Genomic DNA, 26,510 nt, shown 5'->3' with positions numbered 1-26,510 from the left:
CTGGGAAACATAGATATTTGCATTTAAAAATACTGCTCTCTAGCAAGCCTGTGTTGAGTGCAGGCCCACAGTCCTGCTGGTTAGGATGAAGTGTGGATGAGAAGCCAGAACACTGTGAAAACCATATAGAACATATGATAGCAGAGGAAAGGGGCTGTCTAAAGAGAAACTCAGTGTTCCATATGTAAAATTGTGTCCATGAGAGGCTCCAAAGACTTGAAATGGAAGCTTCAACATTTTCTGCTTTGTGTTTTGTGAGATGAGGAGGTGAGAGGTAAGAATTAGGCCAGAGGCTTCCTGGAGCACTTTGTACCTATGTGACAGTAACTTGGTAAAAGGCGATCTGTAGTGTTGTTCTAGTATTTCCTGGACTGCTCTCAGCGAACGCATTGAGGGCAGCATTGCTTTGGGGGAACCTTAGTGATCAGGCAGCTGTTGTCATTCTCAAGCGAAGATACAGAGACTTTCTGATTCTCAGTTCTGTTTTTGACTGGGTTAATGGAAGTGGTTTTCCAACTGAGTCATTGGTATTTCGGTGGTGTATGTTAGAAAAACTATTAGTAAAAACCTATCCAATAAGGTCATGTATTTGTTAATTTGGAGAGTGAGTATTAGACCAGGAACATGTTAGAAGTCAGTGGCTTTCCAGTGTTACATACCAAGGGACCTGTAATATCATAGGTGCTCAAAATAAATGTTGAATTACATTTGCAAATTCCCTCTCCAAAAGAAATGTCAGTGGATAACAGCGATAGTAGCTAATATTTGAGTGTACCTAGTGCCTGGTTCCTAGTAACTAGTACTGGATCCTTCACACAGACTACAGTTGTCCCTGATATCTACAGGTAATTGATTCCAAACCTTGCCCCTCGTCCCCAGTCTGAGAGTGATCAGGGGCTTTGCATAAAAAGGTACAATATTTGAATAGAACATGTCACATCCTCTTATAAACTTTAGATTACTTATAATACCTAATACAATATAAAGGTTATGTAAATAGTTGCTATACTATGTAGTTCAGGAAATAATGCCGAGGGAAAAAAGCTTGTACATGTTTAGTACAGGTGCAACTTTTTTTTCTGCAGACATGTGAAGTTGCAGAACATGTATGTACAGGGCCGGCTGTACTTTATCTGTTGAGTGCAGCCGTCTCTGAGGCAGGCATTGCTTTTCTTTTCTACAGAGGAGGATGCTGAGTCACAGCGAGGTTAAATAATTTCCCGAGTGGAAGCTAGGGTTCAGCTTCCAGTCAATCTGAAGTACTGTGCCATCGTATTCCATTTGTTGAAAATGTTGAAATTAAAAATAGTTTAAAAATACTTGAATAATTAATTGCAATATTATGCTAAGTTACAATGCATGTGCTATTTTCTGATGGATATTAAAATATCCAGTTATATTACCCCAAAGTAAAATGGTTAAAGAATTTTATTTTCTTTACCTGATTTACTACATAGAGTAAGGTGAGCATATAAATTATCACGTAAACTAAAAAGGAAATGGGTGTGCTGTTAAGAATTGGATGGTGACAATAGCAATAAACCACACTGTCCTGACAACTAAGTTATGCTATCACCCTGCTGGTTGTTGTTTGTCTTACATTCATTTTTCACACAAAAAATATTAACACAGTTATTCACATTTTTGACTTCCAGGGGGATTTCTCAATGTCAATGTAAGTGAAGTCAGTTTTGATGAAATTCATCAACTCTTCTCCAAGGATTTAGATATTGAGCCAGGAGGTCACTGGAGGCCTAAAGATTGTAAACCCAGATGGAAGGTGAGGCACATTTTTTTCATAAGTAATGTGAGTTATTACTATGCCTTTGAGAAAAAAATGCTTGACTCAGATGTAGAGTGAAATACCTTTAAATTTAAGGATGAAAATGCATATAATCTAATGCACAGGTATTTACAGTCTGAATGGGATGTCATGGTGGCACCTGTGTAGACCGTAAGTGCATTCTCCTGCGTCTACAAGCTATATGCTCATGCATTCAGTCTCCTGGAGTTCCTGGTTAAAAATATATCCTTTGAATTTGGTTTGGGAAACAGATTTTTTATTGTCTAGTAAGAGAGGCTATGATTCTCTTGTCTCCTGTGTGTGTCCCTGATGAACACTGATGCCCCATGCAGAGGCCCACCAGTTTCTGGAACCATGAGAACTCATTAGAGTATATTACTATCTTGATTTTTAGTTGGGGTTGGCATTGGCATTTTCAAGCTCTGTTTCTGAGTCCAGTAATTCTGAAGTGGCTGCTTGGAGGTCACTGCAGGCCCGCTGTTTCAGAAGGTGGAGTACAAGCCTTTGATTTTTTTTATGTGTCAGTTCTATTCAGTGTATAGTTTGGAAAACTAAGTGGGTGGGTCTGCCTCTGCTGCTTTAAAAAAAAAAAAGGAAAATGTAATTTAAATCAGAATTACTGTCTCTACTGTGAAATTGGGTAGGTGCATATTCACGTAATGTTTGAGTGAAAATGGCATTTACTTAATTCTAATGGAAACCACAAATGATTATATCAAATGCTATATTCTAAGGATTGTGTTGTAACCTAATCTGAAAGCAGTTTTCAGTTTCTCTTTTAAAATACTGGTATTCTAACATTAGTATGTTAGTGCCAACAAAACCATTACTGATAAAAAGGACCATTATTTGCTATAAAACTAATGGAAAAGAGCCTCTGAAATCACTGACCTGGAACTCAGTGTGTCTGAGGCTGTGTATAACTGATATCTGTATCCCCAATGCAGAGCAAATTGTCTTGTACACGGGAAGCACCACACACAATTTTGTTGAGTTGACTTTATGAGACAAATAAATGACTTTTGGCCTTGTTACAAATGATAAATAGATGTTCAGCTTTCTCATTGCTTCAGACAAGCTGTGAAGCTGTATAAATGGCTTTCAGTACAAATTTTAGCAAACTGTCCTATTTCATAATTGCCTTATGCTGTTTCCCAGAGTCCATTCATTTAATAAGTGAATCTTCTCACAGTTCTAGACTGATCTTCCTCACATTTGCATCTGTATAAAACAGGGCTCAATTTACATAAATTTCAGTTTTTTAAAAATCTTTATGTGGGTGGTATGTTGAATGCTAAAGGAAGAAAAAGAGTCACAAAGGCTGTGGGGTGTGTGGAGGTTGATACTCATGTACTTGTATACATGTTGAGGGGACTTCAGAAAGCTCAAGGAAAAGTGGAGTTAAGAGGTATTTACTTTGGTGCAAAATATTTTTGAAAACTATGCATAGTTTTTTTTCATAATGTACATTTTTTTAAACTTTTGAAGACCTCTTATATACTTGGATTTCAAAATATTTTTGCATTAAATTAAACATCTTTTAATTCCATTTTTCCATCAGCTTTTTGAAGTATAGTTACATGTAAAACATACCCCTCAGGTGGATACGCAGTAGCATACTAGTAGAATAATTTGGTTTTTGAAAACTTTAGTATTGTTATCCTTTTTTAGCAGTTTATATCAAACAGCCTTAAAATTGTATAATTTGTTTCCTCCTTATTTTCTGGGAGATAGTATAGCACATGAGTAGCTCCTACTTAGAAATATTTGTAGAGTATAAACTTCTTGTGAAACAGTAGGTTATAGTATTGCAAGGAATTCCCAGGAGAAAATTCAGGGATTTTTAAATTGGTTTATTTTATTTAAGAACTGTATGAAACTGCTCTTACTTCAGCTTTTAGCAAACCTTCTCAGAGTCTTTAATTTTTTAAAATATCTATTTATTTGAAAGAGTTACACAGAGAGAGGAGAGGCAGAAAGAGGAGGAGAGAGAGAGGTCTTCCATCTGATGGTTCACTCCCCAATTGGCCATAACGGCTGGAGCTGCGCCAATCCCAAGCCAGGAGCCAGGAGCTTCCTCCGGGTCTCCCACATGGGTACAGGGGACTGAGGACTTGGGCCGTCTTCCACTGCTTTCCCAGGCCATAGCAGAGAGCTGGATTGGAAGTGGAGCAGCCAGGTCTCTAACCGGCGCTTCGGGCCAGGGTCTTTAGTTCTGAGCTATGCAATTAAAGGTATGAGGGAAATTTTGGAGAGCCTCCAAAAGTGAGCTGCACTTGCTGTATTTAATTAGATAATTTACCCCCATGCCCCGCTCTTTTGTTTTTACAGTCTAATTATGTGTCATTTTAGTATTTTTTCTTTTTTTAAGATTTATTTATTTGAAAGAGTTACAGAGAGGCAGAGACAGAGAGAAAGGTCTCCCATCTGCTGGTTCACTCCCCAGATGGCTGCAACAGCTGGAGCTGTGCTGATCCCAAGCCAGGAACCAGGAGCTTCCTCCGGGTCTCCCACATGGGTGCAGGGACCAAAGCACTTGTGCCATCTTGTACTGCTTTCCCAGGCTGTAGCAGAGAGCTGGATCGGAAGTGGAGCAGCCAGGACTCGAACCGGCGCCCATATGGGATGCTGGCACTGCAGGTGGCAGCTTTAACAGCTATGCCACAGTGCTGGCCCCTCTAGTATTTTTTTAACACAGTTTGAACACAGTTGACAAAGGAAAAAATAACTAGATTTATGTTAAATATCTGTCAATAACTTGATTAATATTTGAAGCTTTTTTAAATAAAAAAAAAAAAACCAAGTTAATTGACGACCAGCTAATTAGAACCTGAGATCTTTTCCTGAATTCTTTAGGTTTAAATAGAAGATTTCAGCACAGGTTGGACACCATAATAAATGAGCTTATTTTTAAAAGGGAGGTTGGGAGGGTGGAAGGTAAGGTAATGTTTTTCAGGTCATTACTGGTGACACCACATCTCCATTCAGGGTTCAGGTGTAGGGTTTGAACCACTAGCCTTACTAAAGCCTACAGGCTCATCCAGTCAGGCAGCTAGCTTGATGCTGTTACTACTCCAGCCTTCAGTTACATTTCCAGTCCTAGGTTCCTCAGTGAAGTGTCCTAGCCACTTGTTCCAGAACTGCCTGAGATGGTTGCACTTAGTCCTCAGGTGTTCTGATTCTGTCGATGGGAAAGGACAAGAACCCATGTTTTTTATCAAGTGTCTCTACCCTGAGAATTGTTCCTGTAGGTACGGGGAGGGAAGAGGGAGAGAAAGATGGAACTTCAAGCCCTGTAGGAGAATGAGGGCTTGATAGAAACTCCTTCCTTCGGTTGGAGTCAGTGACAAATAGCTAGATGCTACTGTGAGAGTAGCCATATCCAAAGCTGTGTCACTTAGGGACACTATAGCTGATGGAGTGCTTTGAGTTTGAAAGTGAGACAGAAATTTAGGTGGGAAATTCATGTGGTAAGCATTTTTCTTGATTGTCTCCTCATGGTATGTGTAGGAGAAAATAAGCAATGGAAGAACTGGTGCATAAATTCAGATTTTGAAGTGGGAGCAAAGTGAAGAGGGTGATTTTGTGTGAGGAGAGCTTCAGGAAGATGGAGTGTTGATTTTTCAGAGGATAATGACCAGATGTTCTAACTCCACTAAAGATGTATTAACAAGGGAGTGCCTCAGACAGCAAATTAGGGCATATACAAGAATGTCCTAAAATGAAGGCTATTAAACCTCAAAATAAATGATTGCAGAACATTGAGCTTGTCTTTTCCTAGGCAATACATTTTTAAACTATTAAGAATGTCATTCCGTAGTCATAAGAAGTACCATGCACAGTGAATTTGTAAGATATTGTTTAACTTTATTCTAATAAAAATTGTGCTTTAGGCATATCACTCATAATCTTTGATAACATCTCAATAAAATTTAGATATTTGCTTTTACAATGTGATTTCATCTTGTTTGAATTTTCCAAGACACTGGTAATTATTTTTCTCTCACAACATTCTCAGTTTCCTTATTCAAGTAAAAAAATATTCTTGACATTTTAAATGCTTCATTGAAGAAATTATTGTAATAGGGTCTATGATTTTGCCTTGGTTTATCCTTATATGGTCAATGCATCATTCAGCCTAATTGTATTTAATTAATAAGACTGTCTTTAATATGGATGCTGCAACCATTTAATAGCTTTAGATATCTACAATTTGCCTTAACTGCTATTATAGCCCATGTGCAGTATGTCATAGGCTGCCAACTTGTGGTCAGATGCAAAACCAGGAAGGGAAACTCAACCCTTACTTTGCTAGAAGTTGTCACACCGATACACTGCAGGACACGGGGATGGTAGGGGTGTGTACTTGCCACCCAACTCCTCTCTGTCCTTTTACCTTTCTTAATTTTCCTATATTGAGTAAGCCTAGGATTTTCTGAACTGGTTTGGCAGCCGTATTGATTTGGAAATTCCTTGAATGTGATAACAGTTGATAGTGAAGCCCATCAGTAAGTCCCCACTCTGTAGGGATCTCCTGTTGTGGTGGTAGTGGTCATTGTGTTGCAGGTTGAGTGGAAGTCCTGAATGTTGAGACTGTGTTGCTGTGGAAGCCTCATGGTCCTCAGACATGTGAACCAAGTGATACTTTGCAGGCAAATTAAATATGTCTGAAGTAGTAGCAATGGCAGAGGCACCAGGGGCTCCTTAGTTCCCATAGTTCACCAAATATGAAATAACTATTGTGAATGTGAAAACATTAGCTTCAGAGCAGACATTTGTTTCTTTTTTTGAAAAAACTGAGAGAGTCCTCCTATTCACTGGTTCACTCCCCAAATGCTTGCCAGGGCTGGGTCAGGGCTGAAACTAAAAGTCACGAACTCAGTCCAGGTCCCCCACGTGACTGGCAGGAACCCAATGACTTGAGGTATCGCTGCTGCCTCCCAGAGTATACATTAGCAGTAAACTGTAATCAGGAACAGAGAAGGGACTTGAACCCTGGCCATTCCAAAATGTGGTGCAAGTGTGTTAACATCTAGGTTAAATGCCCATCCCTGTTTTGTTTTTAAATAAAGCATTTAATAATTAGAACGTTTCTCTCCTGGTAATGTGCAATTCACAGGTAAATATTATTTGCTGTTGATAATATCTGTTGTCATGTCTTGGTTTTAAAAAATATTAGGTCAAAAACTGAAGTATTCTCAATTCTTTGTATTTATACATTCATTTGTAAAATGTATTTAGTATAAATTTTAATAAATCTTGATGTTCTTAATTTTATAATCAGTTTGCTTTGTATTTAGAAATCCATATTATAGAGACAGAAGTATTTTAGTTAGATATAGTTTTACTGTTATATTCTTTGAAAATTCAATGATTTTGGAATTTGTGATCTGTAGAAAACAGATTTGTTTTCTGACAAAATTCACAATTATGATAATGTCATATTAGCTTAGAAATTGTCAAGAAAATTAATTTAAAAATCACTTTAGCTTTTTCAAGGGTAAACCCTGAATTGTAAGAAGAACTTGTATGACAAAGTTTGGATCCAGGAAATAGAGGATTTGAGTAACTGATGATTGATAATCATTCTCATCACTTTTTTTATAGATAGTATATTTTAATCTTGAGTTTGAGAGTTCCAATAAGTGGTTATTTCATCGTTTAAGGAACTTTGTACTGAGAAATTATTTCATTTCCATAAATAGGTTTTAGTTTTACTTCTTGGATGAGAACAAAAATTTCTTGTCTGCACAGCTTACTTGATGATCCTTCTTGTTATAACATTCTTCCACAACTTCATTATCAGTTTCATTTTCAACTGAACATTATCCTACCCCTGAAATAAATTTATAAAGTGTATCAAGAACTTGTGATGAACACTGTAATATTATCAGATTTCATGTATATTCCATGATAATCTTTCATATGAGTTCCTTTAGTAGGTTCTGCTGGAACCCTGTGTATGAAGATTTTGGTTTTTGTTATGTTTCTCAAAATATCTGCAAGTCAGACTATGTGTAGGATGGTAAATACTCCAGGAAACCTCTTCCAAATTCAATTTAAAATCCCAAAAGTTGTTTATTTGTGATCTATTTAAAACCTGGAAATTACTCTTGACAATCCCTGTTCCTTGCTCCTCATATGTAATCTATAACCAAATCGCTTTACCTCTTAAATGTCTTAAAAATCCATATGCCTCTCTTCTTTTCCACCTCACCTTAGTTTAAGCTCCCATTGCCTCTTCCTTGCATTTCCCAACCAGTTCTTGCCTAAATCCATTTTGGTCTATTCCAGTCTACTCTCCATATTCCCACTGCAGAAATCTTTGTAATCACCAAATCTGATTTCTCACTCTTTAAAAATATTTCAGTAGTTTCCCGTGCATCATGTTCACAGGATAAAGGCCACAATCCTTAGAACGGCCTTCAGGGCCTGTTTATACCTCCCCAGCCTCCCAAGGCCAACGCAGTACATCTCTGGTGAGAATATTCAAAAGGGTTTGACATTAAGACCATCAGGAGTTCTCAAACATCAGTTTTTACCTTTGCCTGCAGGATTTGTTTGTGTTGACTTACGTGTTGCTTTTTTGTTTTAAAGGTGGCAGTTCTCATTCCTTTTCGTAATCGCCATGAACATCTTCCAATTTTTTTCTTGCACCTGATTCCCATGCTCCAGAAACAGCGCCTGGAATTTGCCTTTTATGTCATTGAACAGGTGAGAATATTTTTCAAAATGATCACCAAGTCTACTATAAAGAAAATAAGAAAACAAACTTATTGGGGAAGCATTGAGACAGAAGATAAGATAGATCTGATACTTCCTGCCCTTAATGCTCACAGCAGCCTCTGACGCTGGGATGGGATTGCTGTCAAGTTCTCCTACACGGTGGCAGGGACCTAATGACCTGAGCCATCACTGTGGCCTCCCAGGGTCGGTTCTAGCAGGAAGCTGAAGTCAGGAGCCAGAGCAGGGCGTTGAATCCATGCATTCTAGTGAGGGACACAGGCATCTTAACCAGTGCCTTAACTGCTCGGATAACCACCCTCCCTAGAACTTAAGCTCTTAGTTTGACTAAAACAATTAGCTTAAGACTAATTAGGAAACTCTGATACTTGGTTTCATAGTTGCGTACATTTATATTTTATATTGACTCTGGTTTTTTTTCTGGTAATAATTTTAATTTTCTGATAGTAGTTAAGTGAGTTTATCAGCTGTTATGTTTGCCATTAGTATGATAGCCCTTAATACATCTTAATGACACACTAAACATTAAATTGTCACACTATAATTTTTAAAATAAGGGTACAGCTGGTATTTACCTTACAGGATTAAATTTTCCTGAGGCTTTAGGAGTGTGCCTTTGTATATTTTCATTAGGCTTGCTTTATTCCTGAAAACTTCTTATAGTTTCATTTAATTGAAGAACAGCTTATTTTTCAATCTAGACTATATGGGAGCATTGAGACTCAATACCCCCATCCTTACAACTGGTGTGCTTTGGAGTGCAGCTCAAAGTCCTACTCTCAAGTATATGGAAGCATGTAAAATCCCCTGAGTTACATTCCAGTGTTTACTTTTGAAAGGGTGGTGCAGGTTTTGACCCACGGATTTAACTGCAGAAAATGAAGGGTTTTTTTTAAAAAAATATACAATTGAATGTAGATAACACATTGTTTGCAAGAGAGAGAGAGAGAGAGAGAGAGAGAGATATCTCCCATCTACAGGTTCAGCCTTCAAATGACTGCAATAGCCGGGGCTAGAGCCACGAGCATAATCCAGGTCTCCTTAGGTGGCAGGGACTAAATCACTGCTCCTTCCAATATCTGCATTGGCAGGAAGCTGGAGTTGGGAAGCAGAGCTGGAAATGAACCCAGGTACACTGTTGTGGGAAGCAGGTGTTTTAGTCTGGCATCTTATTCTCTGGGCCAAATGCCTGTGTCCATATGTAATTCTTGATCGAAAAGCTCTTGGACTAGGGGTAATTGCTGGCTAGCTTTGAAAGTAAATATTGGATCAACCTCATTAGGCAATCAGGGATGTCTGAATGAGACCCTGGTGGTAGTGCTGGAAAAAAACTAGGAGTTGTATACTAGTGTGAACATACTTTTATTTTCAAACTTTTTGTTTTCAAAAAGTCATCTCTCAACTTTAAGATTTTATTTCTTTAAAAGTAGAGTTAGAGAGAGAGGGAGAGATAGAGATCTTTCATGTGCTGATTCACTCTCCACATGCTGCAACAACGAGGGCGGGGCCAGTCCAAGTCAGGAGCCAGAGGCTTCAGGTCTCCTTTGTGGGTACAGGGCCTCAAACACTTGCCCTCTTCTGCTGCTTTCCCAGATGCACTAGCAGGGAGCTCGAGGGAAGTGGAGCAGCCAGGTCTCGAACTGGCGACCATATGGGATGCTAGTATCACAGGTAGAGGCATAATCTGCTACACCACAACACCCGCCCCCAAGGTTTTTTTTTTTTTTTTTTTTTTTAACTTGCACTTTGTGTTGTACCTGAGAAATTGTTCTCTAAGGTTTTCTGTTTTCTTCCAGAAGTTTTATAGTTTTAGATCTTAAGAGTTTGTCAAATCTCTTTTCAGTTAATATGTGTATAAGATATGAGGTAAGGATGCAGAATTCTCTTCACCCCCCATGGCTATTTAGTTGTCGCATCACCATTTCTTTATTGAATTGCTCTGATACCTTTGTTAAAATTCAGTTAATATGTCAAGTATGTGGGCCCATTTTTGGTCTGTTTTGTCCCATTGTATCTGCCTATTTCTACCAAAAATGCTTACTAAGATTTCTTTGTCAATAAATAACAAAATAGTGTTCTTATGTGATTAGATACCCTTTTTTTATTAGAAAGTTTTCAGTTTTATTCTTAAGATTGTTAGTTTTTCCAGCTGCTTTGTTGTTTATTCTGGATCTGCCTATGTGGAAGAATATTTTTCACTCTTAGCTTTTTGCCTTTTTTTCTCCCCAGAAACACTTGATATTTAATATAATATCTGTTTCTGTAAATAACCTCTCAAATTTTATGTCCTATGCATACAGTGATGTTTAAGTGCATATCAAAATTAACCTTTTCAATTTTTTAAAAGGATTTATTTATTTGAAAGGCAGAGTTACAGAGAGCAGAGGCAGAGAGAGGGAGGTCTTCTGTCTGCTGGTTCACTCCACAGATGGCCGCAACAGCTGAAACAGTCAATCCAGGGCTAGGAGCTTCTTCCAGGTCTCCCACATGGTTGCAGGGCCCAAGGACTTGGGCCATCTTCTTTTTCACAGGCCACAGCAGAGAGCTGGATTGGAAGTGGAGCAGCTGGAACCCGAACCGGCGTTCACAGGGGATGCCGGCTCTGCAAGTGGTGGCTTTACTTGCTACACCACTGTGCCAGCCTCTTTGTTTCCAGTTTTTAAAATTAGGTAGACAGATTTCATATAAACATATTTAGGAGAATAATGATACTTCCCACCCTCCCCTCCCCATCCTCCTTTATTTTTACAGTGACATTGTTTTGTTTCCTAAGCATAAGATTAACCCTCCACTAAGTAAAGAATTCAACAAATAGAAGAAAAAGCTGTTCCTCAAGAGTAGAGACAAGGGTATAAACAATAATCAGTTTTTCTCATATAAATTACATTTTTTGTACTCTTAGATCAGGGTAGTTGTCTTTTTTGGGACTGGCTTATTTCACTAAGTATATTGGTTTTCAGTTGCATCCATTGTGTTGCAAAAGACAGAATTTCATTTTTTATGGCTGAGTAGTATTCCATATTGTGTGTGTGTGTATACACACACGCACACACATCTCACATTTTCTTTATTGAATCATTAGTTGATGGACCTCTGGGTTGATCCCATATCTTGCTTATTGTGAATTAAGCTGCAATAAACATAGGGTACAGATAACTTTCATATGCTGATTTCATTTGGGTAAATTATCAGGAGTAGGATGGCTGGGTTTACATAGATCTATTTTCAGATTTCTGAGGATTCTCCACACTGTTTTCCACAATGGCTGTACTAGTTTACATTCCCACCAACAGTGGATTAGGGCACCTTTTTCTTGACATCCTTGCCAGCATTTGTTGATTTCTGTATGAGAGCTATTCTGTCTGGGGTGAGGTGAAACCTCATTGTGGTTTTGATTTGCATTTCCCTGATGGTTAGTGATCCTGAGCATGTTTTCATGTGTCTGCTTGCCATTTGAATTTCCTCTTTTGAAAAATGCCTGTTCAAGTCCTTTGCCCATTTCTTTCTTAACTGGATTGTTTGTTGTTGAGTTTCATGAGCTATTTATAGATTCTGGATATTAATCCTTTATCAGTTGCATACTTTGCAGATATTTTCACCCATTCTGTTACCGCTTCACTTTGCTGAGTGTTTTCTTTGCACTGCAGAAGCTTCTGAGCTTGATGTAATCCCATTCGTCTATTTTTGCTTTGATTGTGCTTCTGGGCTCTTTTCTGAGAAGTCTTTGCCTATGCCAGTGTCTTGCAGAGTTTCCCCCAATATTAGCCTTTAGTAGTTTGGTGATATCAGGTCATAGATTCAGGTCCTTGATCCATTTTGAGTTGATTTTTGTATAAGGTGTGAGTTTGGGGTCTGCACACGGAGATCCAGTTTTCCCAGCAGCATTTGTTGAAGAGACTGCTCTCCAGGGATTGATTTTGGCTCCTTTGTCAAAGATTAGATGGTTGTAGATATGTGGATTGATTTCTGGGGTTTCAGTTCTGTTCCATTGGTTTATTGTTTTTGTGCTGGTACCAGGCTGTTTTGATAATAACTGCCCTATAATGTCTTGAAATGTGGTATTGTAATGCTTCCAGCTTTTTGTTAAGATTGCTTTAGCTATTTGGGGGTCTCTGTACTTCCATATGAATTTTGGCATTTTTTCCTAGATCTGAGAATTCCATTGGTATTTGGATTGGGATTACATTGAATTTATAAATTGCTTTCAGTTGTATGGACATTGATAATTTTTCCAGTCATGTGAGTGGAAGATTTTTCTCTTTAATGTTTTGTAATTTTCATTGTAGAGGTCTTTCAACTTCTTGGTTATACTCATTCCAAGGTGTTTACATTTTTTGTAGCTATTTTGAATAGATCAGTTGATCTTACAAGTTCTTTCTCAGCCATGGCATTGTCTATATATACCAAGGTTGTTGATTTTATATCCTGCAACTTTACCAAACTCTCTAATTAAAGTTCTGAGAGTCTCTTAGTGGAGTCTTTTGGTTCCCTTCTATATATAGAATTATCTCGTCTGGAAACAGATAATTTGACTTCCTTCTTTCCAATTAATATCCCTTTGATTTCTTTTTCTTGCCTAATGGCTCTGGCTAAAACTTCCAGTACTATACTGAATAGCAGTGGTCAGAGTGGGCATCCTGGGCTAAGGTTTGGATTTTAGTAGATATTTGCTTCCAACTTTTCCCATTCTATAAGATGCTGGCTGTGGGTTGGTCATAAATTGCCTTGATTGTACTGAGGAATGTTCCTTCTATACCCACTTTTCTTACAGTTTTCATCATGAAAGAGTATTATATTTTATAAATGCTTTCTCTGCATCTATTGAAATAATTTTTTTTCTTCAGTTTGTTAATGTGGTGTATCACATTGCTTAGCAAATGTTGAACCATCCCCTACATACCAGGGATAAATCTCACTTGGTCCAGATGAAGGATGTTTCTATTGCCTTGTTGGATTCAATTAGCTAGTATTTTTGCACCTATGCTCATCGGTGATATTGGTTTGTAGTTCTTTTTGTTGTATTTTTTTCTGGTTTTGGAATTAAGGTGATGCTGGCCTCATAGAAAGAGTTTGGGAGGATTCCTTCCCTTTCAATTATTTTGAATAGTTGGACAAGAATTGGAATTAGTTCTTCAAAAATTGACCTTTTAAAATCTGATAACAAAATTTTTTCTACTGTATTATAGCTTTCTAGGTCACTTTTATCAATTGCTAGTTTGCCTTTTTTGAAATGTGTTGGGAGACAAATTACCCATTTTTAAAGGCATATTCTCTTGAGAGGTCAGTAGCACTGATCGATTTTGTGAATGTAATGAAGAAGTCTTAACAGTGTGACTAGGACCCATATTTTTATTTTCAAACCTCTTAAGACTGGGTCTCAGCATTGATCAGTATAAAATAGGAGAGTAATTTTTCTGCTGGATGAATGCCCAGAGAAGTGCTAAGCAGTTGAAGAGCAGCTCAGAAATCCCGATTCAATATGGAGGATTACATGTGAGTTTACCTCTTCTCCTTTCCAACATCCTAAAATGAGAGAGAGAAAATATCTGTTATTAATCGACAAGGACAATGGGAGAGTTGTGGTTGGGAGAGTTCAGCACCTGCTGGCAGTGCTGAAGCAGAGGGGGCCTGGCAGCCCCTGAGCAGGGCAGGGGATGTTCAGACCTGATGGTGAAGGATGGGGTCAGTTTGCTGGACAAAGCCCCGAGAATCTCAGCACTTGAAAGCTGGCCTAGGAAACAGGCTGAAGCACTGGACAAAACCAGAGAGAGTGTTTTATAATCTAGCTTTTTAACAGCCAAGTCCTTAGGTCCTCATCTTTGCATGTATTACCTGGCAGTCACTCTGTTATAGAACAGGAAAAATTTATCCCGTGAAGACAGTTTGCCAGAGCAGCTCCTGACTCTGGTCGCACAGCTGTGCTGTGGGGGTTGAGGACCAGGGGATTAAATTATCCTGCTGTGTGACCCAGGGGACCCTCGGGCCTTTTCGCTGTCTGGCTTTTTGAAGCCAGCAGTCAGGTGTGAACCCCTCAATCCCCCAAAGGTGGCAGAACGTAAGATCTTCATTAGAGAAACAGATTAGCCCCAGGGAAGAGATCCAGATCTAATATTTGGAGGTCTCCAGAGGAAAAGACCCATTCTTCACTTACCACACCCCTCTGCAGCCTACTTTCCTTCATGCACAAAGGGGTTCGTGCAGTGAACAAACCTGAGGAGGCCTCCTCCAGTTTGGGGAGGAAACAGATGGTAAATAATTGCACAGTATGTCAGGTAGCGCTCAGGACCAGGGCTGAGGGAGGGCAGAGAAAAGGGCAAGGCCTCTCTGGGGTGAGATAAGAGCAGAACAGCCTTGAATGAAGCCAAGGAGCAAGCCGTGCTGGTGTGGAGGGAGTGTGCTCCGGGAGGGCAGAGGATTGAGTGTCACTAGAACAGCAGGTGGAGGCGGCCGCCTGGGAGGAAACTGGAGAAATGGGGCGAGAAACAAGTACTAAAGGACAGGGACATTGGAGGGTTTTGAGTGGAGGAATGACACAGTCTGACTCATCTAGTGGGAAGACGACTCTGGCAGCAGCAGAACGGGGCATGATCCAAGCGTGCAGCTGTCCAGGTAGGAGATGCCGATGCTGGCAGGCTACCGTCCCAGTGGAGGAGGTAGGTTTAAACGTGGTGTGATTTGCTGGCGAGTTGGATAGGAGACATGAGTAATGGAGGTCAAGTATTGTTGCCAGTGTTGGTCTGGAACAGGAAGGGTACTGCCCTTGTGAGAGCTGTGCACTTTTGGACACTGGGTGAGGGATGTACCTTTTGTCTGTAATCTGTTTGGATTATCTGTGTTCGAGTCAAGAGTGGTTTGCAATACCTCCTGTTCACTTATCGGGAGAGCCCCTCAGCTTTTTAGTGTCTTCTCACATGTGAATAGGTAGTCAGGGATCCCCGATTTTTTTAAAATAAGTTTTAACACTTATTTTGAAAGTCAAGTTACAGAGAGGGAGAGACAGATCTGCTGGTTAACTCCCTGGATGGCTGCATTGGCCAGACCGAAGCCAGGAGCTTTATCCAGGTCTCCCACGTGGGTGGCAGGGGCCCAAACACTTGGGTCCTCTTCTGCTGCTTTTCCAGGCACATTAGCAGGGAGTTGGATCAGAAGTGGAACAGCCGGGACATGACCCAGAACGTAGGTGACAGCTTAACCCACTGTGCCATACCACCAGCCCTAAGGATCCCCAGAGTCTGAAGGAAGGCTCCACAAGAGGAAACAAAAGAAAAAAGGAGGAGGGGAAGAGTATAGAAAATAGATACATAGAGGGAACAAAGGAAATCTTTTAAAAATACTCAGTGGATCTGGACTATGAATTAAAGAATGGAGAATAAGAAAGTTCTTGGGGCCGGTGCTGTGGTGTAGCAGGTAAAAGCCACTGCCTGCAGTGCTGGCATCCCAGATGGGTGCTGGTTCCAGTCCCGGCTGCTCCACTTCCAATCCAGCTCTCTGCTATGGCCTGGGAAAGCAGTAGAAGATGGATCTCTGTCCCCTGCCGACTTCTCTCTTCCCTGCCTCTGCCTTTCAAATAAGTAAATCTTAAAAAATAAGTGTAGATCCACTATAGAAGTATATTTTGAAGTTTTAGAATACAAGATACTAAAATGGTTATATTAGGGAAAAATGAAAAATTATGAATCAAAAATGTATGAATGTTCCTAGTAATACTTAACAGCCAGAAGATTCTGAAATCATGTTTTTAAAATTCTAGGGAAAAGTAATTTTAAAAATTGAGAGGAGGAGCAACACAGAGAACATCTCCAATTACTGTGAATGCCTGTGAATTTGGGAGCTAGCAACTCAATCCAGTACTCCCACGTGGTGACAGGGACCTAACTACTTGAGCCATCCCCTGTGGTATCTCAGGGTACACATTATTCAAGTCCCAGCTCCACTACCAATTGAAGCTTCCTGCTAATTGGGAGTAGAGCTGGGACTTGAACCCACAAGCCCTGATGGGGCATGCACATGTTATGAGATACAGATGTCCCAGTTGGCGGCTTAACTGCTAGGCCAAATGTCTGCCCCTAGGTTAAAGTAATTTGGGTATAAAATTCCTGACTGAAAACTATCGAGAGGGAGGTTGTCACTGAGTGCATACATGCCTGTGTGCACGCACACAAACACAGTGGTTTCCATGTGCTCTTCTTAGAAAGCTACTGAGGCTGTACCACAGCACACTAGACAACTAGAAGAAATGGGTGGTCCAGGGTGTGAGGAAGTCCTGGAGGACAGTCACGGACGTCCAGAGAGTGACTGATTCAAACTGGAGCTGGAGGCGAGGGTAGTGGGAATTGGGCCTGAGCGATGGAGAAGACGTTGCTAGATGGGGGCATGTCTGTTGGGCCTGTTGTAGGAATAAGAGCTACGTAGAAAACCACACTTCACCCTAGTTTAAGAAAAAAGTTTACTGTGAACATTTCTTTGGGACTCAGTGAATTCTAACAAGGTAAATGGCTTCACTAAGAATTCTGAAATGATTGTGTATTAGGAGAATGGAGGGAGTCTGTGTGGTGGCTCAGCCCTTCTGTTATCATAAGTCAACACCATGGCTAAAGTTAAGGAGGCGAGAAATACTAGAACTTTTATGACTATTCTGGTATTTACCTTCATATTTTAAACAGCTTGAAGAGTTGGAATGCATTGCTCTTGGGGGATGGAGATGGATTATGCTGTAACTTACTTACAAACTTTAAGCATCATGTCCACATTTCAAATAAATAAATCTTTAAAAATTTAATTTTTGAAGAGTTACAGAGAGGTAGAGACAGAGATCTTCCATCTGCTGTTTCACTCCTCAGATGGCCACAACAGCCAGAGCTGCGCTGATCGGAAGCCAGGAGCTTCTTCCGGGTCTCCCGCGTGGGTACAGGGGCCCAAGGACTTGGGCCATCTTCTGCTTTCCCAGGAGCAGCCAGGACTAGAACCAGCACCCATATGGGATGCCAGTGCTTCAGGCTAGAGCTTTAACTGGCTGTGCCACAGCCCTAGCCCCGACGTCCACGTTTTTAAAAAACAATTTTTTTTTTTTGACAGGCAGAGTGGATAGTGAGAGAGACAGAGAGAAAGGTCTTCCTTTTTGCCGTTGGTTCACCCTCCAATGGCCGCTGCAGCCGGTGCATCGCGCTGATCCGAAGCCAGGAGCTTCTCCTGGTCTCCCATGTGGATGCAGGAAGCTTATGTTGATGTAAAATAATGTTATTTTTATTGTCTCCATTTCACTTGCAAAGAATTAAAGATTTTTTCACTCTTGAGGCAGAACTCCCATGATGGCTACCTTGTGTCATAATCTTTCTATATATTTTAGAAATGATTGAGAAATATTAAGATATCAGTGCTAATTCTCTTTAGATGCAGAATGAAACTTATTGCCAGGATACCTTAATATATTTTCAGTAGTAAATGAAGGAAAGTGGTTGCAATGTAGGTGGTTGGGTTCTGTGTCATATACTCCTATTTTGTTGTCCCTTAAAGTGCTCAGTAATAAAGGAAGCAGATTTTGTGTAAGAAATTGCAGTTTTTGGCTGGCGCCGCGGCTCACTAGGCTAATGCTCCACCTGCAGCGACAGCACCCCGGGTTCTAGTCCCTGTCAGGGCGCTGGATTCTGTCCCGGTTGCTCCTCTTCCAGGCCAGCTCTCTGCTGTGGCCCGGGAGGGCAGTGGAGGATGGCCCAAGTCCTTGGGCTCTGCACCTGCATGGGGGGGTAAACCAACAAAAAAGGAAGACCTTTCTCTTACTGTCCACTCTGCCTGTCAAAAAAAAAATTGCAGTTTTTTTCCTCTAAAATGTTGGCCTTTATTATAAGCATTAGAAGTACAAAGTTAGGTCTCCCTGCTTTGTCACATAAGAGGGTCACCGAGTCCCTCTTAGCTTCCTTCTTTGTTTAGTCTTTATGGCATACAGAAAGCTGCCACAAACAAAACCTATGTTATATTTTGATGATTAATTTATGATCATAAATTATTTATGTATTTGAAGTATAGAATATAAATTACATAAATGTGATTATGTTCTAATAGATTGGATAGTAATTTTTTTCTATTTTATTCAAGTATAGTATGTTATTCAAGTATAGTATAATGTGGTAAATTGTGTTTTTCAAAGTCAAAGTATGTTTATTACTTGCTTATACTATTTGGGTATAATTATTATCCCACTATGACTCAGCAAGTTAAACATACATAGAAAATAAGATGACATAGCATTTCTGTTTCTCCACTTGGTTTGCCCTGTGTAGACTGGCACACAGCCTTTTAACCGTGCGATGCTCTTCAATGTGGGCTTCAAAGAGGCCATGAAAGACAATGGCTGGGACTGTGTCATCTTCCACGATGTGGATCATCTACCAGAAAATGATCGCAACTATTACGGATGTGGAGAAATGCCCCGTCATTTTGCTGCAAAGCTGGATAAATACATGTATATGTGAGTAGTGCAGCCTGTTCTTGATGTGGTACAGTATTCTTACGAAGCCCTATGAGTAGAACTGAATTGGTAGCAGCATTAGGTACCAAACCTAAACTCAGGAGCCTAAACAGTACCTGCTAAGGAGCCAGGACGTAGAGAGCAGGCTTTGTCATCTATCTGGGTGGTTCCTTACGTAGAGGATTGAGTTTTTGGTTCCCACACTTACAGGTATAGCCCTTGGTTAGTTGTATTTGTCTCTGAAGGTGACTTCAGAGTGCTTAACTCAGGTGGGCTCCTTCTGCCATCCCTCCCCCTGGCAGTAGCTTGGAGCTGGGAAGCCCTCTGCCCTGCAGTGTAAGTTTACACTGACCACTGCTGCCGGATTTAGTGTCCCATTTTGGACAATGTGACAGGAACACTGGAAGATTTGTGCTTGTTGAGTTCCCTTTTCCATTCTTTAGTTTATCATACATTCATTTTATCTCAGCATTTGCCATTCTGTATATCATGCAAACTTAAGCAGAACAGCAAGTGGAATGGGATAAACTTGCTGACTTATATATGTCACATACACTCATTTATTCATACTTGGGTGATGACTTGCTAGCCTGAGCAAGAATAATCCACCTGGTGTGGCAAAGAACCCTGTCCAGAACACTGCAGGTCCCAGGTAACCCCCGAACACTTGAGCTCCCAGACAGGGGTCTCAGGAAGTCCCCTGGAGAGGATACAGCCTTTAGGCTGCAGGTTGCTGTTACTGTCCCGGGGCACTGTTAGCCTGGGCTGGGACCAAAAGTGCTTTCTCCTGCAACCCCAACTCCATCTGGTTCCTCAGGCCACTCAAGTTCTGGTGGGCAGACAGCATTTCTTCCCGCCTTGACAATGTGAGGCGTGTGCCCCTCCCTACTGTGCAACACTTTGCTGTAGTCCTAGTCGAGTTCTCTTAGGTGCACTTTGGATGCTGGTGCTGCACGTTGGCTTCACCCCTACAGTGGCTGTGGCACGCCACTCCCTAGTAGCACCTTCTAGGCTGCAGTAATTTCTTCAGGAATGCAGGTCAGGGAATGCTACCTTTATGTCAGGAAACCAATCTGTATTGCTAACAATGTGGAGGATTAAAAATGTAGTGTAAAAACATGGCATAGTTTGGCAAATTCCTTGGAGTATGAATTTAGGGAAGAGTAAGAAACAAAATTCAAATTTAAGAAGTTATTTCAAAGTTAAGTATCTTATGAATATAATTCAAACATATGAACAAGTAGCTATTTCAAAATTAAATGCTAGATTTTTTTATATAGTAAATATTGCTTTTATAATTAATTTTAGCAACAGTTAACATTGCATTGACAGTTAATGCTATATTTAATCAAGTTCACTTAGAGTTGTGAAAATACTGTGCAATTTGAGTCTTTTAAAGCACTAAATTTTTTTCCCCCCAAAGAAACCTTTTGTTGAATGAATACAGATTTCATAAGTACAACTTCAGGAACTTAGTTATTCTTCCCATCATACCCCTCCCTCCACCTCGCTCTTCCCTTCCCAGTCCCGTTCTCCATTAAGATTCATTTTCAATTAACTTTGTACACAGAAGACCAACTCATACTAAAGATTTCAACAATCTGTACACATACATATAAACTGAGAACAAATTTTACAGTTAACTCTCATAATGCAACTCATTAAGGACAGAGGTCCTGCATGGGAAATTCGTGCACAGTGACTCCTGTTGTTAATTTAACAATTAGCACACATATAAAGTCAGTGAACACCTGAGGCTCTTGACATAAGCTCTCTAGGCTATGGAAGTCTTTTGAATCAACAATCTCCATTAGTATTTAGACAAGGCCATAAGTGAAGTGAAAGTTCTTTCCTCCTTTAGAGAAGAGTACATCCTTCTTTGATGGCCCCATGTTTCCACTGGTGTCTCACTCACAGAGATCCTTCATGTAGAACATTTTTTGCCACAGTGTGATGACTTTCCATGCCTGAAATGCTCTTGTGGGCTTTTCAGATAGACCAGACCAGAATACCTTAAGGGCTGATTCTGAGGTCAGAGTGCTACTTAAAACTATTGTCATTCTGAGTCTGCTGTGTGGACTGCTTCCCATGTTGGAACATTCTTCCCTTTTTAATCCTATCTTTATTATTACCAGACACTTGATCCTATTTATATAATCACTTTAACACTTAATCCTATCTATATGTTTACTATAACACATAAAATGGCATTTTTACCACCCAGTTTAATGGGATTTGGGATCCCATGGCAGATTTTTAAACTGTATCCTTAGATGTGAGTCTGTAGGCATGTATACAGTTTTACAATTACAGTCTTCTGCCTCCCTCTTATTCCCACTCTTTGAGATCTTCAGTTGACTATACACATATGATTAACTATGTTGAATAAAGAGTTCAGCAAATAGTATGAAGAAAAAAATGAAACACAAAACTGTTCCTTGACAGTCAAGTCAGACAAGTTATCCCTTGAAGTAAATAAATTTCTACTACCAATGTTTTGCTTTGTGTTTTAATATATCTACAAGTACTTGTTTCTCTGGAATATAAAAATATTGTTTCTTGGTATAGTTTACATTTTACAAAATACTACATAATGTGTTTACAAGTCTGCCTCCCTGTTTTCTGTATAAAGTACACGAAAGATTGAAAACTTGGTTGCATTAAGGCAGAGTGTCTGGTTTTGTGTTTAGCTTGATGTATCTGCTTTCTTTCAGTCTTCCATACAAAGAGTTTTTTGGTGGTGTAAGTGGACTGACAGTGGAACAATTTAGAAAGATCAATGGTTTTCCTAATGCCTTCTGGGGATGGGGAGGAGAAGATGACGATCTTTGGAACAGGTATGTTAGGGTATAAACTGCTTAGTAGAATTTCTGTAAGTTTCATCCTGGTAGGTAAGTCATTCTTGTGTATTCCATGAAAGCATGAAAAATTTGACGTTCCTAAATCCTGTTTTGTCCATTGAGTGGCTTCTGAAATTATTGACAGCATACATGTTTGGGTATTCTTTTGCATTTTAAAATTTAACTCAACATCCATTTTTGGTGAGATTTTATTTCTTTGTATTTTCATTTCCATATATTATATTGTAGAGTTCACTATGCTGGATATAATGTAACCCGACCAGAGGGAGACTTGGGAAAGTACAAGTCTATTCCTCATCACCATCGAGGGGAAGTCCAATTTTTAGGACGGTAAGTTTAGATTCCAAGGTTTCAATGATATTTAATATGTGCAAAGTAAAAAATTGCACCCTAAAATTTGAAGGGAACTTTATGGAAGGAAAGCACTTTTGTCCTCATTCTGAAGAGATACCCATATACATCCACATTACAAAGAATTCAGTAAAATCTTATAAATAACTATTTGAAAAAATGTTGTAAAAGTCAGAGCACAGTCATTTGTCTGCTGGGCCAGGCTGAAGCCAGGAGCTTCATCCCAGCCTCTCAGTTGGGTGTAGGGGCCCAAGTACTTGGGGCCATCTTCCACTGCTTTTCCCAGGCAATTAGCAGGGAGCTAGATTGGAAGTGGAGTAGCTGGGACTGGAACCCATGCCCATAAGGGTTGCTGGCATCACAGGTAGTGACTTTATTTGCTATGCCACAGTGCCAGCCCCGAAAAAGTGTTTTCCTCACATAAACATAACACATTTAGTTTCTTAGGGAGGTCTAGGAATGCAAAATGACTTTTTTCATGTGGTATATTTTGACTAGTAAAAATAATTTGGAATCATGGTTTAGAGATTTTTAATTATGAACAAAAACCAAAAATGGTAACGAGTTTTAAATGCTTAAGTTGACACGGGATGTATTCCTCATCAGTATTCTGTTTGAACATGTTTTACTCTATTTCTTTCCTCTAACACTATAGGTATAAATTACTAAGGTATTCTAAAGAGCGTCAGTACATCGATGGGCTGAACAATTTAATATATTCACCAAAAATTCTGGTTGATAGATTGTATACGAATATAACTGTAAACCTCATGCCAGAGTTAGCTCCAATAGAAGACTATTAGAAGTAGCCCCCAGGGCCAGACAGACTACAATGCTGGACTGTAAACCTGCAGTGGACTCTGAATGGAGGCTGGTGGCTGGATGTGGCAGTGTCCTGTTCTCTGGGAAGAGCCCAGTCCTCAGTGTTTACAGCCTGGACTTGCTGTGGTCACCTTCTCCCACCCTTCCTCTCCACTCCTCTCCCCTCCTCCCTCCTAGGGGTGCACCCCCCACGGCGAGCACTGCAAAAACCAGAAGCCTTTGCTTGAGTTGGAAGTTGAGAGCTCCCTACAAGAAGATTTTTATACTAAAATCTATAATTTAAGAGAATGCTTTTATTTCCGTTTAAACATTTTGTACATATGTGATATAAATTAACGTGTTCAAATTGTTGAAAATAAGATGTGCCGCAGTTTGCATGTAATTGGTTATGCCTTTATTGGACTTTTATAGATGTTTTTTAATTGCATGAAAACATGAAATTTATGTCACTAAACAAAGGTTAACCCTTGTGTGAAAATGAAGGCGCTGTCAGGAATTGATGGCCAATTAATACAGTCAACTTATCCTAGTTTTGAGCTTTAGCCCTTCTGCCTCTCATGTGGAAGAAGGCACGCTTTCTTAGGGCTTTCAAGGGAAAGAAGGAAAGGACTTGAAGCTTTCCTTCCTACCAGGATTACCTAATTTTTTCCTTGCTTGCAATCTCATCAGATTTTGCTGAATCACAACCATATCATTTATGCATATTGCATGAGTATTACCAAGAAAATCTTACAAGTTGTCATGTGACATGATAGAAAGGACCTGTGTGTGTTAAGTGTCTCATGTACCTCTGCTGCCATGTCAGGGATTTTGTGCTTCAAATGTCCCCAAGGTCATATGTTTATGTACTTTTTTTTTTTTTTTAACAATTCATAGTGAACAACATTTTCATTATTTTCAGTTCAGGAGAGCCAAAATATTTTTTCTTCCAAAAGAATAAGCTAGGGAAAACCCCATAGTACGTATAATATACAAATATTCTATTAGATAAGAAATTAAATGTTATATTTTTATGACAAATGCCTAGTAATAAAACATTTTAAGTTTATCGATTTACAGAATTTCACTTTTGGAAGGGACCCTTTAACATCAGTCAGTTTCATTCAAATTATATATTTTTTCACTTTTAATGAATGTTTAGTGAGGAAATCTTAACACCAGAGATTACTTAATAGAATTATCTTGAATACATTAGTTATTTAAGCGCATTAGTATAACACATCTGAAAACAAGTCTTAATACTTGATATCAAGTATAGTTATCAGAAGTATTAAGATGTCACAAATTAAACAAATTTGTCTCTGAGGTGACTCTTCAGCAATAATGAATCATAGAAATCTATAAAATGTTTGGATAACATTTGCCTCATGGACATTTCACAGAAATATGGTTATTTATCTCATGTTCTAGGCTTAATTTTGAAGTTATCATTTTCTATGGTAATTCTGTTAATAAAAAATGACCACAAACCAAATAATTGAAATTCCTATACTTTGAGAAAACTGATAGCTTATCTGTTAATGTACCAAACAGAATTTTTCCATACTTATTAGAAACACTTCAAAAATTTAATTTTCAAAGTTGAAAATTGAAGTAATGAAAAAAATCAAACTTTCTGAAAATGAAGTTATTTGCATTTAATTTGTTCATTTTCTTTCTCATCACCAATGTAGTTCTTTAATTGGATGGAAAAAAGATCAGGAATGTTAACATTTGTTGGCCACTAACAGAGTAGGAGAGTGGAGCATTATTAGCCCAATAAAACTTAAGATTTCAGTGGTGGGGAAATCAGGATTTTTTCTGAATTATGTTAGGGAAGTAAGTTCTCTCATTTCATGTGGAGCTGTCCACTTTTGGTATTGTTTTCATTTTAATATACATTTTACAGTTTTAGGAGAACTCAGCACTAGGAGTATCTACTTTTTGGGGGGAAAATCTGACTAGTTTTTAAGAACAGGATATCAATATTGTTTCTTTCCTCAGTTTCAAATAGAGTATATCATCCTGTGAAAACCACCTCACCAGTGTGGTTTTTAATTTCGCTTTTTAAGTGCAAACTTGAAATTTTTGCTTATAAACAGTGACCTTTATGCGTTTCCATAAGAGTGACAGAGCTTTACCCAGTTATCTTCATTGTATGACAATAAATCTACCCCATAAAGATTAACAAATGCATTATAGGTGCAAACCATCATTATGGTATGCTTGCTGGGTTTAATTATGATGATGTATTGATCATCTCCTCTGTCAGGTACAGTGCTAGGTATGACTATTGGAAAATATAATTTCATTCCTCAAAAAGTCAAGCAAGTAAAGCCCTTCTGCAATTATGAAGACATCCTCTGGTAACTTGATAAATTTCTCCGTGTCAAAGTCAAGAAACCATTATCTGTTGACTTGGAGCTATTAGGTCCCTGTGGTACTAGGAACAAGATTATTTAGTGCCTTTCAGCTAGTGAAATGATGATTGATGGGTCTGTTAGAAAAAAGGGGAGAAGTGCACACATCAGCTGTAAGGTATATCTAGTTCACAGTGGTGGTAGGCATTTGGGACTTTGGATTTAATTCTAGAACTTGATAACTGAGTTTGCATTTTATAAAGAGGTGGTTAGTAAGAAATATTTACCTTATTATATAAACACAAAACTATGTATTAAAACCGTCTTTCCCAGCCAAGATACTCATTTTAGTACAAAATGGGAAAATATCCAATACAGTGTCTCCTTTTGGAGGCTTCCTACAAGTGAAAGCGGATTTGTGTCCCTTGATTTGACCTTTGCTTGTCAGTTTCTTTGTGTACTTTTCCAATAAATAGTACTCTAGATTTATTGCCTTGGATTTGCAAATATGCCAATTGAGATAACGACAATGGTCATAGTGTTTCAGAAAGAAGTGTACTTAAGATTTTATTTATTAAATGAGAGGCTTCTACATAAATGCACTGAAATAAATGCTAGTAATTTCTTGTACTCTCATTTTTTTGTTTTGCTTCTCATGGAGATGTTTGTACTTTTTTATCATTGTCTTTTATGAAATATAATGTTGTAAAGACTTTGTGTGAAGATGTAATTATTTTCTCTCAGGAACTTTCAGTTACCTGAGTTTTTGTTGTTTCTTAAAGTGAACTGTTCGTGAATACAGGGATCATCAGTTACGGAAAATATGTATAAAGAAAACATGTGGATTTCAGAAATTTTTGTATGAAGCTTTCCACAAATTTTTTGAAGTACCCTCATTTTGAGTGACACTAGGGTTGCCACATAAGGGGACCACGGCTTAAACACATTGAGAGATCACCATGTGGCTTTTGCAGAGAGATTTTGCATCACTACAACTTGTTCTGCCATGATGAGTATTTCACATTCTCTGAGTTCATTTAGGTACCAGTTGTGTTCTTACTGCACAACCTCCACACTCAGCTGTAGTGTTATAGTCAGCTCATTTCGTGTTTTCAGGCATCAAG

General features: G+C 39.1%; 1 protein-coding gene across 3 annotated transcripts in view; it reads left to right on the top strand.

The window, feature by feature from the left end:
• Positions 1–26,016, top strand: part of B4GALT6 (beta-1,4-galactosyltransferase 6) — a 67,365-nt gene extending 41,349 nt beyond the window's left edge. For all 3 annotated transcript variants that reach the window (XM_062201506.1, XM_062201505.1, XM_062201507.1), the window contains 6 exons: positions 1,656–1,780; positions 8,402–8,518; positions 18,826–19,013; positions 21,728–21,850; positions 22,103–22,204; positions 22,881–26,016. In XM_062201506.1, the coding sequence (XP_062057490.1) occupies positions 1,656–1,780; positions 8,402–8,518; positions 18,826–19,013; positions 21,728–21,850; positions 22,103–22,204; positions 22,881–23,028 (803 nt within the window). In that variant the 3' untranslated portion in view covers positions 23,029–26,016. The remainder of the gene's footprint in view (positions 1–1,655; positions 1,781–8,401; positions 8,519–18,825; positions 19,014–21,727; positions 21,851–22,102; positions 22,205–22,880) is intronic.
• Positions 26,017–26,510: the final 494 nt, after the last annotated feature.

Source organism: Lepus europaeus, chromosome 9 (assembly GCF_033115175.1).
Source record: "Lepus europaeus isolate LE1 chromosome 9, mLepTim1.pri, whole genome shotgun sequence".
Classification (NCBI taxonomy): domain Eukaryota; kingdom Metazoa; phylum Chordata; class Mammalia; order Lagomorpha; family Leporidae; genus Lepus; species Lepus europaeus.
This window is presented reverse-complemented; position numbering and strand designations above follow the sequence as displayed.